Source organism: Eretmochelys imbricata, chromosome 10, assembly GCF_965152235.1.
Source record: "Eretmochelys imbricata isolate rEreImb1 chromosome 10, rEreImb1.hap1, whole genome shotgun sequence".
Classification (NCBI taxonomy): Eukaryota; Metazoa; Chordata; order Testudines; family Cheloniidae; genus Eretmochelys; species Eretmochelys imbricata.
Genome location: NC_135581.1, coordinates 49,930,908 through 49,947,938, shown reverse-complemented (window position 1 = coordinate 49,947,938; position 17,031 = coordinate 49,930,908). Strand labels below are relative to the sequence as shown.

Here is a 17,031-nt window from a genome sequence, read left to right as displayed (position 1 = left end):
AATGGGAAAAAAGAATTCCATTCTTGACCCCCCTCAACAAACCCATCTGTTGCCCTCACCCTCAGGCAAAGGTCAAATAAAATAATTTTGTAAGGTGAACCAGAATTTAATTCAGGACGTTGTGAATTTGACCATCTTGAAAAGTGGCTTCTCTGCACTTCTGAAAAAGTTATGCATTAGCTTCAGTAGCTAATACCATTGCACCTTTGGGGGATGTCCTATACAATCTTCTCTTTGATGGTTTCAGAGCCACAAACACCAGGGGACAGATCTTCTGTCTTGGATGAGCTGTGTTCAGTGCAAGACAGAAGAGGGGAGATGGTGGAGAAGAGGGCTTTCTGCCACTTTTAGTTCTCTGATCCTAGAGCTAACCGGGGACTAGTCTGGCCTCTGGTGTAACTTAGGTATATCTGGCAGACCAAGGTTCCAAGCAGCCATTCTGGCAGGTGTGGATCACCAGAGTGCATCCCTCTGGCCATGCCCTCTGGAACGGTGTGTTGGGGCTGGGAGACAGTTGTCAGAGTTGGTATAGGAGTTCCTTGCCATTTCAACAGTCCTCTGCTATGGGAATCCCAACATAGATGTTTATCCCAGATTTACAGCCTCTTTGAACCACCAGAGCCAAATGTGACTAATTCCCAATAGTACTCCCTTCTACTCTTATAACAGTTATAGTACATAACGTTTGTCTCTTCAAGCTCTTTAGAAACATTAATTCTAAGCACTACAAATGGATTAAAGTCTAATATATACTAAAAAGATTTATTCCATTTAATGCTAGTTTTGTTCTGTATCTTACTTTTGCCACAGATTAATTTAACGAATAAGTATCTCATCAGTTTTTAATTTTACACTATTGCTTTTTGTTTCTTGTCACCTCTGTGGCTGGGTCCATGTCAACAGAAAGCAAGTTTTCAGTGAAATCTATAAGCAGGCAACCTGGTGAACCCACTAGAAACTGTTCTATTAATCGTCACACTAGAACTGGTCACTATACAGAACAGGCCTGACAGTTTGTAGATTAAAATGTAAATACTGGATCTGACGCTGTACTGTTGAGACCAACCATTTCTGACAGTCTCTGCAATGTGATAAACACCGTCTGTCTACAGTCCCCCTGTATTTGAAAGTTACGACAAACATTTGACTGGAATGTAAATAACTGACATCATGACTGGTGCAGCAATGGGCTGCAAATTTATCTAAAAATCAAGAAAATAAAAATGCTGTTTGACACTATATAAATCATTAGTTGCCACTGGGGGAGTACTTTTTAGAGGTCATAAATGTGCATCAGTCTTGAAAGGTAGTAGTGTAAAAGTGAAAAGTGTAGGCACTTAATATACAGATTCAAACAGTTCTGAAATTGAAAAAAATAAACATTATTAAGGGAATATTTCTTCTTCTCTAAAATCTGCTTCCTATATGGAGAAAGACATTAAACAGTACAAAATTATTTTCTTCTTAAGTTTAGTAGGGTAATTGAAAAATAGGTAACTGGAATTTTTTGATGCAGTTCTTATTAATGATGTACAAAGAAGAAATAAATATGGACTAAGTGGTTATATCATCCTCAAGTTTTAATATCAACTTTAATATGGAACTATATGTATAATTATTATTGAATAGTAGTGTTTTGGTAATCCCTAGAAACGTCAACTGACGTCAGGGCCCCATAGTGTTAGGCAACGTGCAAACACACAGTAAGAAAATATCTCCACGGCAGTAGGAAAAAAAATCATTGCATACAGCGTATGTGGCACATTAGATTGTTTTCCCTAATATGTTACAGCAATGTGCCACACGTATCAGAATGTAGCCCTACACTGAAACATTTCTTTACCCTTCAGGCAATCGAAGTTCTATAATCTTCATTTCTGTTAAATCGTGATATGAAATAAACAATCAACTTCAGGACAAATATATTTTGAATCTGCATGTAAAATAATCCCATATTTGATCCATGCTCTCACCTCAGACATTTTAACTATTCTTGATTTCAACTGAAAACAGCACCCTCCAGGTAAGATTTTCAAAAACACCTACTTGATGTAGTCTTAGGTGCTTTCAATAGAGTTCTGCGTACTCAACGCTACTGAAATTCAGGTCAAATGATTCTAATGAGATTTTATCTGAGCCACCTGTTAGTCACCTTTCCTTAGATAAATGCTTTTGATGGAACGGGCAAAACTTTCCTATGCAATTCAGTATTCTTGTAAATCGCATTAAACAGAAACAAACAAACAAACATACAACCCATCTCATCTCAAGCCATATGAGAAACGCCTTTGTTATATCAAAAATTAACCATGATTAGTCTATAGGAAAAAAAACATGTCAGTTCTGTGCAGGGATACCAAGGATCACAAAGTCCCTCCACAAGAATGTACTGAATCTGGATAGATGTTTTATTTCAAATCAGAAAGAAGTAAGACGCAAACAATTTTTGCATAGATCTAACTATACTGATTTAAAAACTGATCTAGTAAATTCATCCCTAGTGTGGATCGAGCTACAGTAGTATAAAGTGCCTTTACTGGTATAGCCTACTTCTGGTAATGTAGTGAAATAAACTGTTCTTATATATGAAGTACAGAGGCAGTGCTAGCCAATTGGGAGCCCTAAACAGGAATATTTTTGCCCCCCCGCACATAATAAAAAGTGAATAGAGGGCCAGGTTGACCTGCTCGGGGCCCTAAGCAATTGCTTAGTCTGCTTATGCCTTGTGCCGGCTCTGGGTACATAAGCACTTTTATTCTGTGGTGTATAACTGTGGACACATTAGTGGGTTACACTGATTTGACTATATTGCTTTCTAAATCAATACAGTTAAATCTGTCTACACGGAATTTTTTGTACAAGCCTAAAGAAGAATGGAGTTAAGAAGGAAGTACACAAAGCCTGCTGAGACATGGCACAACAGACTTTCAGAGATATGCTGAAACTTTAAGCTGACAAGTAGACAGAAGTTCTATCAGCCTTTAGGCTTAGAAACAGTTAGTCTGGGCTGTAGATAATATTTCCATACCTTGTAAAACAATAATTGTTTCTGTCTAGTGGTGCTCTTGTTGCCTCAGTCTAGATGAAGTTAATTACTATTTCATTTTGTCATTTTCTCTATTTAAGAAATGCCAAATCAACTTTGCAGGGATTTATGATCATTTAAAAATTTGTGTGCGGTGAATGTTAAACTGAGGATACCAATGCTGGGTACCTTAGACAGAGAAAAATTATTTTCTGAACTTCAAAGAGATGGAAGCAGGAGAAGGGGTAATGGCTTAGGAGTTTAGTCAAGGTCACAAAGGGGTTGCATACCTCTTCCCATGTGGTGCTGCAATGAAGCAGGCTTAGGCCAATACGAGCACAAGGTGAGTAATATGGTCTGAGAGGTGCCAGGTCTACTTGCAAATGTCAGTTACCAAATGAAATACAATTTTTTTTTCTCAAAGTGCATCACAATACAATTCTGAAAGTGTACTTTTAACTAAGATAATTCTTGTGTCTAAGACAGCTTAATTTAAACGTATGGCCTCATTCTGGATGTCTTGCACACTCAAAATTCCTACTGTCTTTGATGGGAGACATCTAGGATCAGGCCCATAACAGCTAAACAGATTAAATTAAAATAAGAAGTTGTGTGATGAAAGAGACATTTTAGTCTAAGGGGTCTCAGACATCAATTATATCTCAGTGAGCTTTGGAATTTATTCTTTGGCATCAGCTAAACTGATTATTTCAGGGTGCCCTCAATAGAAGGAGAGCTTAAGCTTGATATAGTTTCCAAGATCTTGTGGAGGGTGTGAGTGGCCACATATTACTGTTTACTGGGGGCTGCACAGAACCTCAAGCCAGCCTTATTGGTTATTGCCGTTATTGTGTCAATTACTGTGTTTTTTCTTTTATGTTTATATGCGCACACACACATATATATATACAGAGAGAGAGAGAGAGAGACACTGATGCTTATATATTTTTTTCCCAGAGCTTCTGACAGTCAGGATGTGATTATGCATAAAAATTGTGAACTGTCTTCCGAGAATACTATGTTCTATAATAGTCTGATAGTTACAGTTTGTTTATGTAGTGCAGTAGTTCTCAAACTTTTGGATTGGTGACCCCTTTCAAATAGCAAGCCTCTGAGTGTGACTCCCCTTATAAATTAAAAACACTTTTTTATATATTTAACACCATTATAAATGTTGGCTGCAAAGTGGGGTTTGGGGTGAAGGCTGATAGCTCACGACCCCCCATGTAATAACCTCGTGATCCGCTGAGGGGTCCTGACCCCCAGTTTGAAAACTCCTGATGTAGTGACTGGTAACTTTACTCTCGAAGCTGTTTTTCACTGGATGAAACTTTGGGCTGAAACGTTAGGAATATACAGCGATTTTTAGAATTTTGAGTTTTGTTTGATGTTATTTACAGAAAGCAGCACAGAAGACCACTGAAAATATCTAGCATAACGAGGCAGCTGTCAATTCAGGTTATATCCAGTAAGAACTTTATAAGTCATAAGTTTATTCTTTACCACCCTTTAAGTTTAGGCTTTACTTTTGTGATTCATAGCTGGAGAAGGCATACACACATATACACTTTTTTTTTAGTAGAGTACAGAGATTTCACATAAATTTAATGTACCTTTCTGTCTATTCAGAAGTTCTCCATCATACAAATTAACTTCATATTAACATGCTACAAAAGTCACATTGTTTTCGTGCAAGCAGATCCACTTTTTACTGCAGCTGAAAGAACGATGTATATTTATTTTTGCTTTAGTGAATGTCTTTACCTCATAGTGGTTTATAAATATTGTACTGGATATGGTTTAAAATGTGATAGAATTTAATACAAAAGAAAGTAAGAAAAAATTTAAATGGTGTAATGATATTTAGACATTCTCCAGAGTATTATAAAAATCAATGAACGATCCTTGCATTTTATTTATTATTACCTAAAATAAGAGCAGCTGAAAGTTTTATTTAATTGGTGTTAAAAAACCCTTTATTTCAGTGGTGAGATTATATAAGAATATTTTTGCCCTCATTGTTACTTTTTAAAGTGAAGAATAAGCATTTAAAAAGCTACCTGTTCGATACTAAGGTTGAAATATAGCATTGATTCCCTTGAACATATATTCTTCCAATCAATATGAACTGCTAGGAGAAGAAACATTCAGCATGAAAACTGTTTATACTATGCCTTTAAAGGGCTATGTGAGAACTATTTTATTTTACTATTTTTTTATGTCGCTACTTGTAAGTCTGAAAGACTTTTAGTAAGTGGCAAGGAGCTATTGTAGTGAACTCTGTCCTCCCTTAGGGCAATTTTTTATCCAACCCAGGCCATTAGCAGAGGTAAATCAATGTAACCAGCTCACACACACTGACAGCTTGTGTGGTTCCCACTCCCTCACTCCTCCCCCTACATCATGGTATATTTTTATGCTCCCTGGGGAAATTCAATTAACAGTGTCAGTCTCCTCCTCTCAGTCAATGACTGACACCATCAAGATTCTTTTCACCACCCACTGACATGCAAGATGTGTCCGCTGATTTCTTGACTCACAAGTTAACAAGAGAATTACAGCCTACTTCTATAAATGACTATATATGATCTGTGTCATAAACACACTGACAGCTACCAAAATCAATCTTTCATGACCCTATTGATTAGGACACTCAGAAATAATGAGACTTCACTGGTGGCAGGGTAATGCCTGGAAAAAGAAAAAAATGAGGCCCTGCCTATTAACTACACCAAATTTATCTTTCCTTTCCCCTTTCCCCACTGTAGAGCCTACTAGCAACAAAGTGTTATACAGAGTTAATAATCAATGTTTAATTGTACTTCATGTGTCTTTTTAAAGAACATTTTCAGGAAACTCCTAAAGTTGAGAGGTTGTATGCAATAACAATTACTGGTCATTATTATGCAAGAGCATCCAAAGGCTGCATAGTATTAAGCACCTGACTAACACACAAAAATATTGTGGAATTTTTCATATTTGTAAGACAACGATCAGACTCCTACAGTTTGAAAGGAAGTGACAGTAAATGGATTTTTCTTGTGATAAAAATTTGAAACTGAGAACATGGCATAAACTGTTGTCAAGAAAACTACTAAACGTATTAAACAGCTCAAAGTAAACAGTAAAATACTAGGAGGAAGGGGTGATTTAAAAATGTTTGTGCATCACAGTCAATCTTCACTATTTAGATAAACATGACCCTAATAAGAAGATATGATATAATTTTTGCTCTGTGTTGATTATACTGGGCAGCAGCTGGCCTGCAGTCTGCATGCTGTACAGCAAAGTGAGACACTTAGTTTTTTTTTTCCTCTGTGTCTACAGATGTGAAACAGAAAGAAAACTGTCTCTCACAAGTGATATTTTCTAAGGATTGGTGGGAGAGCATATACAGTGCATTCTATTGCTGGAAGATCTCTTGAACAATATTGTCCAGAGGGAGTAGAAAACTGTGTAACAGGACATAGGATTCTGTGGAAGAATTTATGCTTATTACTTTATTTTGATTTAAACAATATAAAAAAAGCCTATGGTTCTAGACACCATGCCATCAATTAATAGAATAAAAACTGTCCATAACAATGAAAACAGAAAAGCCTCCCCACATACATTAAACTAGTCAGCAAAAAAACACATTGCATAACAAAATCTCCCCATCACTTAGATTCCTCCACAAAATCCCCACATCACACATTTTCAACCTTTCCCAAAAGGCCTATTCAAAAAGATGAGTTTTGAAGCATGCCCTGAAAAGTCAACACATTTGTGCTGTTTCAGAGCAGATTAGGGAGTGAATTCTGAAGTCAAGGGGCACTCTTGGTGAATGTTATGCCACAGCCTCCTCCGAAATAGGTTCCAGTTCAAGGGCTTCTGCTGATCTTATATACATCACTATTGCACCGGAAGAAATGCAATCTCTCTGGCAGGCAGGATTGAAACTAATTAGGACTTTAAAAATCAATTCTAACACCTTAACTCCTGCTGTGAAAAACCCATTTTTCTGAGAGGAAAAACCCCAGTAAACTTCTGAAGATTTTTTTCATTTTTTGAACTTCTATATCTGAAGTAGTCACAGAAGAACATAATTTAAATTTTTTAATATTATAAACAGTAGGCTCTAATTTCAACCTGTGAAAGAACACCATTCTAAAAAGTTAAAAGTGAAATGATGTGAATATCAAGGTTCTTGCTGGGCCTATTAAGAAACAACAATAAAATTACAGAACTGCCTTGGCATTAGAGGGGAAGGGGCGCACGAGGACATATTGATGACTGGAGAGAGGGGTTGTGGATAGTAGGTAAAATCAAATATCAGTGGATTCTGGGGAGTGGATGAATGGATACTGAAGTAGGTGGAGTGTAAACTGGGAGGGCGTTTGGTTTCTAAGCCTTGTCTACGCTACAGCTGCAGGGGGGTGGGGGGGGTTCGACCTAAGATACGCAATTTCAGCTACGCGAATAGCGTAGCTGAAGTCGGCGTATCTTAGGTCGACTTACCTGGCTGTGAGGACGGCCGCGAGTCGACCGCTGCTGCTCCCCCGCCAACTCCGCTTCCGCCTCTTGTGAGCTGGAGTTCTGGAGTTGACGGGGAGCGTGTTTGGAGATTGATTTATCGGATCTAGACGAGACATGATAAATCGATCCCCGATAGATCAATCACTACCCACCGATCTGGCGGGTAGAGAAAACCTGCCCTTAGAATGTAGCTATTTCTGAAAGGTAGCAGGATAACTGATAAGATTTTATATAAAGCTGGTTTGCTCATCTTATTTTTCCAGTTTTTAGTTATGCACAGTGTTGAATTCACTAGGGGCAGGTCAACACTAGAAGCGCTACATCAGCGCAGCTGCACCTCTGTAGTACCTCTGTGAAGACGCTCTAAGCCGACAGGAGAGCACTCTCCCATCAGTATAATTACTCCATCACTGCAAGAAATGGAAGCAGGATAGCGTCTCCTGTCGACATAGCGCCGATGTGGACAGTGCTTAGATCACTGTAACTTGCGTCGCTCAGGTAGGTGACTTTTTCACACTGCTGAGTGATGTAAGTTAGATCAACTTAAGTGGTAGTGCAGATTGGTTTTAGGTGGCTGTTTCTTATTGTAACTGCAGTAAATGTAAAAGCAGATAATAAATATAATGCAGTCAGGTGATGATCCTGCAAGTAGGACACATTCAGAGGCATCATCCCCACTGATATGCAACTGTGATGATAATTAAGTCCCTAAATAATTTGTCCCTATGGACTTTCAGTATCTCTTTAACATCACCTCCATTCTGGAGAAGTGGAAGTTCAAAAATTCTTTTGCACCCATTATCTACTTCATAGTTGGTTGCCTAATAAAAAGGAGGATTATTGTCCTCTCTTGTCAATAACACTCAGAACTCTCAGGAAAACTGTTTCTCTATATTTGCATCCAACTACTGTAAGTATATTGAAATTTGCAATGAATATGAGAAGTACTTTGATCAAAACAGAGCAGACATTTTACAAAACAAGGAATTCTACAGAGATACTAAAATGGCAAATGTAATTGAAGGAGGTTTCACAGGAATTTGACAGATTATACTATTATTACAGTCAACAAAAATCTGGCTTGATCTAATTAACTAAGAACTGAAATACACAAGGATAAATTAAAAAAAATTATTAGGAGAAGCTACAGAACCTTTTCATCACTTGGTCAACATGAGAGATCCCCCTCCTCCCTCCAAAAAACGAACTGTTGAGACAAAAACAGAAGACTGTAATTGATAAAAATCTTGAGTTCCTTCCTTCTCTTTTTGAATTTAAAATTAAAGATTCAGATTTTTATCCCAAATCTAAGTTTGTGAAAGAGGCTGTACTATAGTTTGTTGCATCAAAATGTGGAAATTGTGGAAATAAAGTCACAGAGGACAGTTGAATTTAGGATTTTATCAATTTTTAAAAGACCTGCCATCTGTTCAGCCAACTCTGCATCATTCTAGCATGTTTTCAGGATGTTCAGATTGGTTTGTACCTAACTATGCAATATGCTTGGTGCGGAAACAACAAATGCATTGGCAAACGTCTACTGGTATCAAAAGACAGATATAAAAGAGTGGTAGGGCCTAATTACCTATCGACTGAAGATTCAATTATTGTGTTTTTTAAATTTTATTTTCAAAAATGCAAGCTTTTCATTTTGGACAATGTATGCGTGATCTGTTGTGATCAATGTATGCTTAGGAAGTAAATTACATAATATGTTTTCTGTGTTTCTTTACATAGAGCTTTTGTAGGTTTTCCCTGGGGAATGAAAAAAATCACAAAAGCCCTGTGAGGAAGCCAATAGGCAGCAAGTGCAGATCGCTGAGCACTGGTATTGCATGGTCATGGCGAGATGATCCACTAGCAAGCAGGCCTCTGTAATCTACACTAGCTTCATGTAGAGCACATGACACTAGTCCAATCTAGAGGTGGCATGAATAATGGTAGCAAGGTCTGCATCTATGAGAAATGCGGCTACTTCAAATGTAAACAGTTGTTTTGACACTACCAAATGCACAATCCCTCCCCATCTCTCTCACACGCACACAAACACCGAGTTCATTGTACAAACTCTGCTTATTTGGGGTAAAGGGAGCAAATGTTATTCCTATATGCACAACTGCAACTTATCAAGCAGACAAGGTATTTCATACCATGAGTTGAGAAAAATCTGCATCAGTAAATGCCATTACTCTGATATGCTGCTGCTAATATAGCCACAGGAAGAAAAGTGCTATTTTCACTATATTTACATTACTGATAGATTTTCCTTTGTTTTCACACTGCCATAATGATTCTCCTCATGCACTAACCTAAACTGGTTGGCTTGGTACTGTCTATGAATGCAAAATAAATAAATAAATAAAAAATAGAGGCTATAAAATTAAGAACAGCTATCTATATAGGGGGGCCAATTGTGGTGGCTGTGGCTTTTGCGTATGTGGACAAAACAGGACTGCATCCATCAACTTTTTCACAAAGGCCACTGAAACAGCATTCTGATAGTTACTACTGACATGGAGCCCAGTTTCAACCAGTGCCTGACTGCTGAAAGGCTCCATATGTCATCCGATCCACTGAGGCAGCAAGTATCCTGCAATCTGGTATATTTGTATAATTTTAAAGGATTGTTTTAATAACAAAATACACAGGAGCTGGCGTATTGCCATCAGGCTCTGTGCTACAGCAAAAACATGCAGCTGGTGGCTAGTTCTCCACTCAGGAAAAATCAGTATCATGACGACGCTGCTGGACGTGCACTCTCTCCAATTCCAGCAACAGCAGAGAGAGAGCTGCTACCAGAGAACAGCAGAATCAATATTTTAAAAACACCACTCATTTACAGAAATTGAATTAGTCATTAGCTTTTGGAATTCACTTCTTTGCCATCTGAAGTTACTACCGCTGGTAGGGTAGCTGAGATCTCAAGTGTCCCAACAATTTTTTAAAAATTTATTATGTAAGGACCAAATCTCAACACCACTCATTTCTTCTCACGGATTTTTAAATGCATCACTTCCCAGCTACTCTTAACTACTAGGGCTATGCATAATACTCTCACATATAGGGTTCAGTAAGTCTGACTGGAATAAATTTAGAAGTGTTTGGATGGAACACAGAAGGTTACTCTATGTTCTTAGTTTTGCACAAAAGGAAATATTATTTTCTTAAGATATAGGGTATGAAACTTTCCAATTTCTCCCTAGTTAAAAGTTTTTAAATCTTATCTTTTCTGCAGTTAAAAAATATAAAGCTAAATGAAAACTGTTCCTTTCTTTAAACAGCCAAGGTAAAAATATATCTAAAGACTGAATTAGTAATAATAATATTCACCCGAGTACAGAAGAGAATAATCAGGAGTTAGAGTATAATTTGTAAATGACAAATTATACAAACAGCAATCTTTGCCTGGATTCTCCCAATCCCCAGATTATTAAACAGCAGTTCCACGTCTGGATGATTACATCTGAAAGAAGATATGCAAGCTGTGGGGAAGTGAGCTGGGTTTTTTGTACCATGATTATTTGTTTTTATTATTAGAACAATGATGTGCTCACACATATTTCAGTGATGCTGACATACTTACACTGGAACTCACTTTTTATTTTAAGTAGTTTAAAGACCATGTTTTAAGAATAAGAATTATGGAACCCGCAGAAATGTTCTACTCTGTACAAATCCCATTAATGGTACTCAAGGGTTTTCTTAATATCTTTATGCTGTATGTTATGTATATACGGTTGTATTCTACAAAACATGCAAGCTCCTTCTGAACAAAATAATGTAAATTCCATTGCCTATTTTTATATTACATTTTCTTTGTCCTCTTCAAAATATTACCACTTGTTTTCACTGTCAGGCTCAGTGATGCAAATGGTTAACAGTCAATTTATTATGAATGTATTTATTAGAACTGTACTCATACTTCATACAAAATAATTCAACTTTTAAGATAATATTCTAGGAGAAATTTCTTAGGACATATTATATATTATTTGATATTTCTTTAAATAGCAGTATGTATGATCATTATGTTTTCACTGTAACAACACTTTGTCAATATTTTCTTTGGGATGTGTGCTTGGCAGATTCTCACCATGAACTTTGCCATTTCGGGCTAATGATTACATGATCTGCTCTGAGTCTCTGCAGTAGCCCAGGAAGGGTCCTGGTTTCCCTGTTTCCTCTAGGGAGGGAGTAAACTGTCTTGGCTTATACTGTGCTGCCGACTGGAGAGAGAGGGAGCAGAATCACAGCTCCATCTACTCTTGCCACCACTGGCTATCTTAGTGGGAAGCCACCTAGTGTGCCAGCTTTTGTGTAACCCATTCTTAGGTGCCTGTCTCCCTCCATTCACTATACATGGAGTCTGAGTGCCTAACTCAAGCTTTGTGATTCCCACTGACTTTCTAGGCACCTCAGTTAGGTGTGGCAATGCTGAGCGTTGCAATGCCTAAGTTCCTCTGTTGAGCTAGCCCTTACTGCTTTGTATCACCAGGTAAGCTTGGTCATGATTTGGACCTTAAGTAGCAACTTTCCTCAACACAGCATGGAACACTGCCCACATTTTATATTGCTAGGTCCTGTGTGTGATTTTTTCCTCCCACCTAAGGTGTCTATTTGCCAATATATCTGCACAAATTTATGTGAAATTAATGGATTTCACACAGCTAACCATCATTAATGGACATGGTCATATAAACCCCATATGCATGTGTAAGAAAATAGAATCCTATCGTATTACAAACGTAACACACACACATATATGTATTATAAAATATGCACTTTCAATGAAATCATCATCTACTGAATATTACTCTTTTATAAGCAAATATATTTAAATAAACTGCTAATTTGTTTTCCTCAAATTGGTTTCATGCTCTACCACTAATATAAATAGTTGTGTAAAATAAGAAATATATAATTGCTATAAGGTATCAATTGTAGTGAAATGACTCACAATGAATCTGTTTGAGACACTGATCAGAGGAAAATTCATGCACATTTATTTTTGATTTTTCTTTTCATTTAATTTATTGCAATATAGAAAAATTAGCAGTGGTAAGAGAAAGACTTCATCCTCTTTACAGTTCTATAATTACAGTGTAGATCAGTGGTTCTAAAACTTTTGTACTGGTGATCCCTTTCACATAGCAAGCCTCTGACTGCGACCCCCCTTATAAATTAAAAACACTTTTTTATATATTTAACACCATTATAAATGCTGGATGCAAAACGGGGTTTGGGGTGGAGGCTGACAGCTCACGACATCCCATATAATAACCTCACGACCCTATTAGGGGTCCCAACCCCCAGTTTGAGAGCCCCTGGTGTAGATCATTAAGTATGATAAGGGCGAAATATAGAAAACAAACCAAATTTTGACTTGATCAATGGCTTCATTTTCAAAACATAATTTAAAGTGTATGTTTGCAATATTTCTTGAAAACAACTATAGTTACTATTCCATTATCTGACTGGCACCAATGTTAAAAGAGCAAAGATAAACTATGTTATCCTGGTAAATATATATGCAGCACTGGTTTGAATGGAGCACTCTAGAACACAGATATGTAATATATGCTTGCTTGCCTTTTATCAGAAGAATTCAATTTCTTCTTAGATCAGAAGAGTTCAATTTCTTTTATACAATAATTAAACTAGAATTGCTAAAACTATGGTTCATCTTATATACTATTGGATCGGAACAAAATAAGCTTTTGAGTTATAAAAGTTATATTGATTGTTTAAAGAATTCTTTTTTTCTCCCTTACACCATAAGTTAATGGAAGAATGTATTGTTAATTGCACTAATGATGTCCACTTTTGGAACTTATTGAATAACAGCCTGACCTTGAGAGCTGCTGAATACCTCAAACTCCCACCGAAGTTATTCACCCCAATGTAGCTGAGAGCAGAATTTGGCCTACGGTCTTCTATTTTTGAGTAATCACTTATGTGAATACAGATTGTATTGCCATTTCCATGCTACAAAAACCCTCGATCAAAGGATTGATTCTACTGTAGCTATTAAATAAATGAAAATGCATTTCAACCTGTACTATGCAGCATTGCTGTAGACCTGAAGAAGATCTCCGTGTAACCTTGAAAGCATCTCTTTCTTACCAACAGAAGTTGGTCCAATAAAAGATATTACCTCACCCACCTTGTCTCTCTTTCAACCTATAACACAGTCATGAAACAATGTACCATCACAAAGCTGACACAGGACTTCCTAAGATACCTAGTACCACCATAATAATGGAAATAATGGGCTAAATTCTTTCCTGTCATATAGTCCAGGAAACCCCAATGGGTTTGATTCTCAGTTACTCCAGTCCTGTGGTTGGGGCAGGAATGAAGAGGAATTAAAGGTAAATTTAAGTCACCTTTGTGCTTCTGTACTCTGGAGTCATTCAGGAGCTTTCCTGGTCCCCAGTGTAAGTTGGAGTAACCTGAAGGCTGCTGCAACTTACTTTCTGCTTCCCATGGCCTCTTACAGGCTCTGGAAATCAGAAAATAACCACAGTACATGGAATTTCAGCCATGTCCCCCTTGACACCCTGACCTAACCCCTATACCTTTGGGCCTGGGGCCGGGACAACTGCAGAGTCCTTCTACTAGTTTTATACCAGCCAGGAGAGCTCTCTGCACTGTGGATATTATATGGGGCATTTCCATCCTTTTAAGGAACTTTTACACTGCCAGAGTTGTGTAAAGTGGACAATGTAAATAAGAATCATGCCCATTGTCTTCAATGGATTTGCAGAAGGTGTAAAGACAAAATTTGGCTCACTTAAGTGCCATTACTTATGCTGTAGAATGGTGACTTACATTGCAATGTGCCGTGTATAGCATGCAGTAAAACACAGGGGAAACATAAAAGGCTTGCCAGCAGAAGAGGAACACCTCACCCTTCCCAAAAAAACCAACCCAACATATCAGGTCTGATACTTCACTGCTTTGCACACTTTGTACGTTTATTTACACCTGTGCAAGGTGCTGATTTGACAGTATTTTACTCTGCACTCATTTTGCAGAGGTGTAAAGGAGTACACATGATGCAACGGAGAGGAGAACTGGCCCATGTTCTCCAAGTGCCTGATCCAAAGCCCACTGATATCAATAGAAAGACACTTATGGACTTTAGTGTATTTTGTATAGGCTCTAAAAGAAGATACAGGCAAATTATTTAACTGTGGAATGTACTATTTCAACCAGTGAAAATTTTCACTTCAAGTACAAAGAAAAAAAAGCAAACTAAAGAGAACTTTTCAAACTTTAGTTCTTTGTAACATTTCTAATAAGAAATGGGATACTTCCTTCTTAGCTTGCGAATATCAGTAGCAATATAAACGATACTTCAATTTCACTTTGACAGCAATAATAACAAATGTTTTTTTCCTTTTTGCTGAAAACCATCACTCAGTACCGTTGACCCAAGCAGTCTGTCTCTGAGCTCTGTGACCCGCTATACTTTGTAATATAGGCAGCATGCTGTCATTTTAACCTTCTAACATGATGGCAAAGGAAACAAAAATGGCAACCATTCCTATGGCGATGTAATAATTGTATTAATTGCTTTTCAAAAATAGGCAAGAGGGAGGAAAATGAGAGAGGCTTAAAAGATACTAACTACTCTAAACTGAATGTTGTGAGTTTGAGAATTTCTGTGCTAAAAAAGTAAAAACACAAGTCCATCAGTGAATCTGAAAGCTAACTGTGAAAGTAGCATTGGCATTTGAAATATATACAGGTTAAGGGAACAAAAGATTTACAAGGCTAGATTTTCTCATTTATTTGGAACTTTCTGTGCCAGTCTGGCAAAGTAAATAAGCCAGAGAGCTGCTGAATTTTCCTAGCTAAGGATTCTCCTGATGCAAATGAGCTGCAAGCTGGTGCAGCTGTGGGGGGCAGAGTGAGGGCACAAAAGGGAGCAATAGCCTGCCAGCAGCAGAATTCTAATACCTCAAACAGCACCGGAGCCAAGGCTGCTCTACCCTACGCTGGGGTTATAGCCAGTGCAGAACCGGCCTCACAATCAAAGAGTCGTGGCTGGCTATTTTGCAGTCCCCTCAGTTGCATTCGAAGGATAACAGGTATATCTAAGAATTTAGGCCACAGTCTTTCCTTAGTCTATATGTGTGACTGCTATAATTGTCATGGTTGGTATGCACAAACACAGAGTGGAGGACTTCTACAGGACTTAAATATTGTTATTTGAGCATTTGTGAAATCTGAATGAACTTGAAGTGAAGGAATATTTGCCACAATTGAATATAACATAACATTACACTTCGTGACATGGGTCACAGAAAATTTTGCTTCTCTAACTTCCATCAACTTATATATTTTGGCAGATATGAAATTACTTATTCAGGTTCATAAGACTTGCAGCTGGCTCCCTACTTAAATCTGGCAGTATTCTAAAATATCAGGAAAGGCAACTGGAAAAAATCCATGTCAAATCCATCTGTTTAAACTTCATTTACTTGTGGTAACAGCATACACATGTCTAAAGTTACTGATAAACCACAGAAAGCTTATGTAATCCTGTTGCTATCCAAAACTAAAACCAATATTCATCTTCATCTAATAACCAGAGAAAATCACTGTACACATGTATCACATATTCAGTGGTGGTCTTTAATTTATCTGTTAAAAAAGGGCGGGGATTTTCACAAAATTAAGAAAAGGGGAGAAATGCACTCCCTGCATCTCAGGTTTTATTGGAAAAATCTGTTTAAGCAGTAACAAAAAAAAATCTGACTAGTTTTTCTATAAAGTCATATTTTCGTTTGTTGTAACTTCTGTTATATTAATTTTTTTTTAATAAAGAGCAAAAAAGAAAATTTCTCACATGAAAGCTACCTAAGAACATAAGAAATACCATATATACCAGAAGTCCATCTATTTTGGTATTCTCTCTCTGACAATGGTCAGTATCAGATGCATCCGGGGAAGGGGCTGGAATCTTCAGAATGGTCAATTATGTAACAGCTAGCTCATATGGAAGCTTTCTTCCTAACTCCCTTCTATTACACATGCAACACCCTGAAGTAGGAACATTTATAACTCCTATATTCATGTACATACATGTTGAATGCTTTCTTGATTCCAACTAAGCTGTGCATTCCATGGGTTAATTATGAACTATGTAATAAATAATACCTCCTTTTCCAGAATACGAGAAATCTCTCCTAAAGTCCTGTCCAGAGCAGAAACCTTGTTGTTTGCCAATGAACTGCTATCCTGTACTTGGAACTGCTTTAGAAGATCTTTTGCTAATCGCTGCAGCCTTCAACATTAAACAAAAGATAAAAATGAGTTAAAAGAGAAAAAAGTTACATTCAAGTAAAATTGCATCTTATAAAGATACCTACTGAAACTTTATGAGCCTCAATTTGATTAAAATAACTAAGAAAAATCTACATACAGGTATTTTTACTCATACTGCAGTAGCATCCAAAATGTGTACCACAGAGGAAGGC

The 17,031-nt window shown here is 37.3% G+C and overlaps 1 protein-coding gene across 1 annotated transcript in view; it reads right to left on the bottom strand.

Annotated features, from left to right (window-relative positions):
- Nucleotides 1-17,031, bottom strand: part of SCAPER (S-phase cyclin A associated protein in the ER) — a 346,678-nt gene that overhangs the window by 125,011 nt on the left and 204,636 nt on the right. The window contains exon 23 of the mRNA XM_077827620.1: nucleotides 16,712-16,838. Coding sequence (XP_077683746.1) covers nucleotides 16,712-16,838 — 127 coding nt within the window. The remainder of the gene's footprint in view (nucleotides 1-16,711; nucleotides 16,839-17,031) is intronic.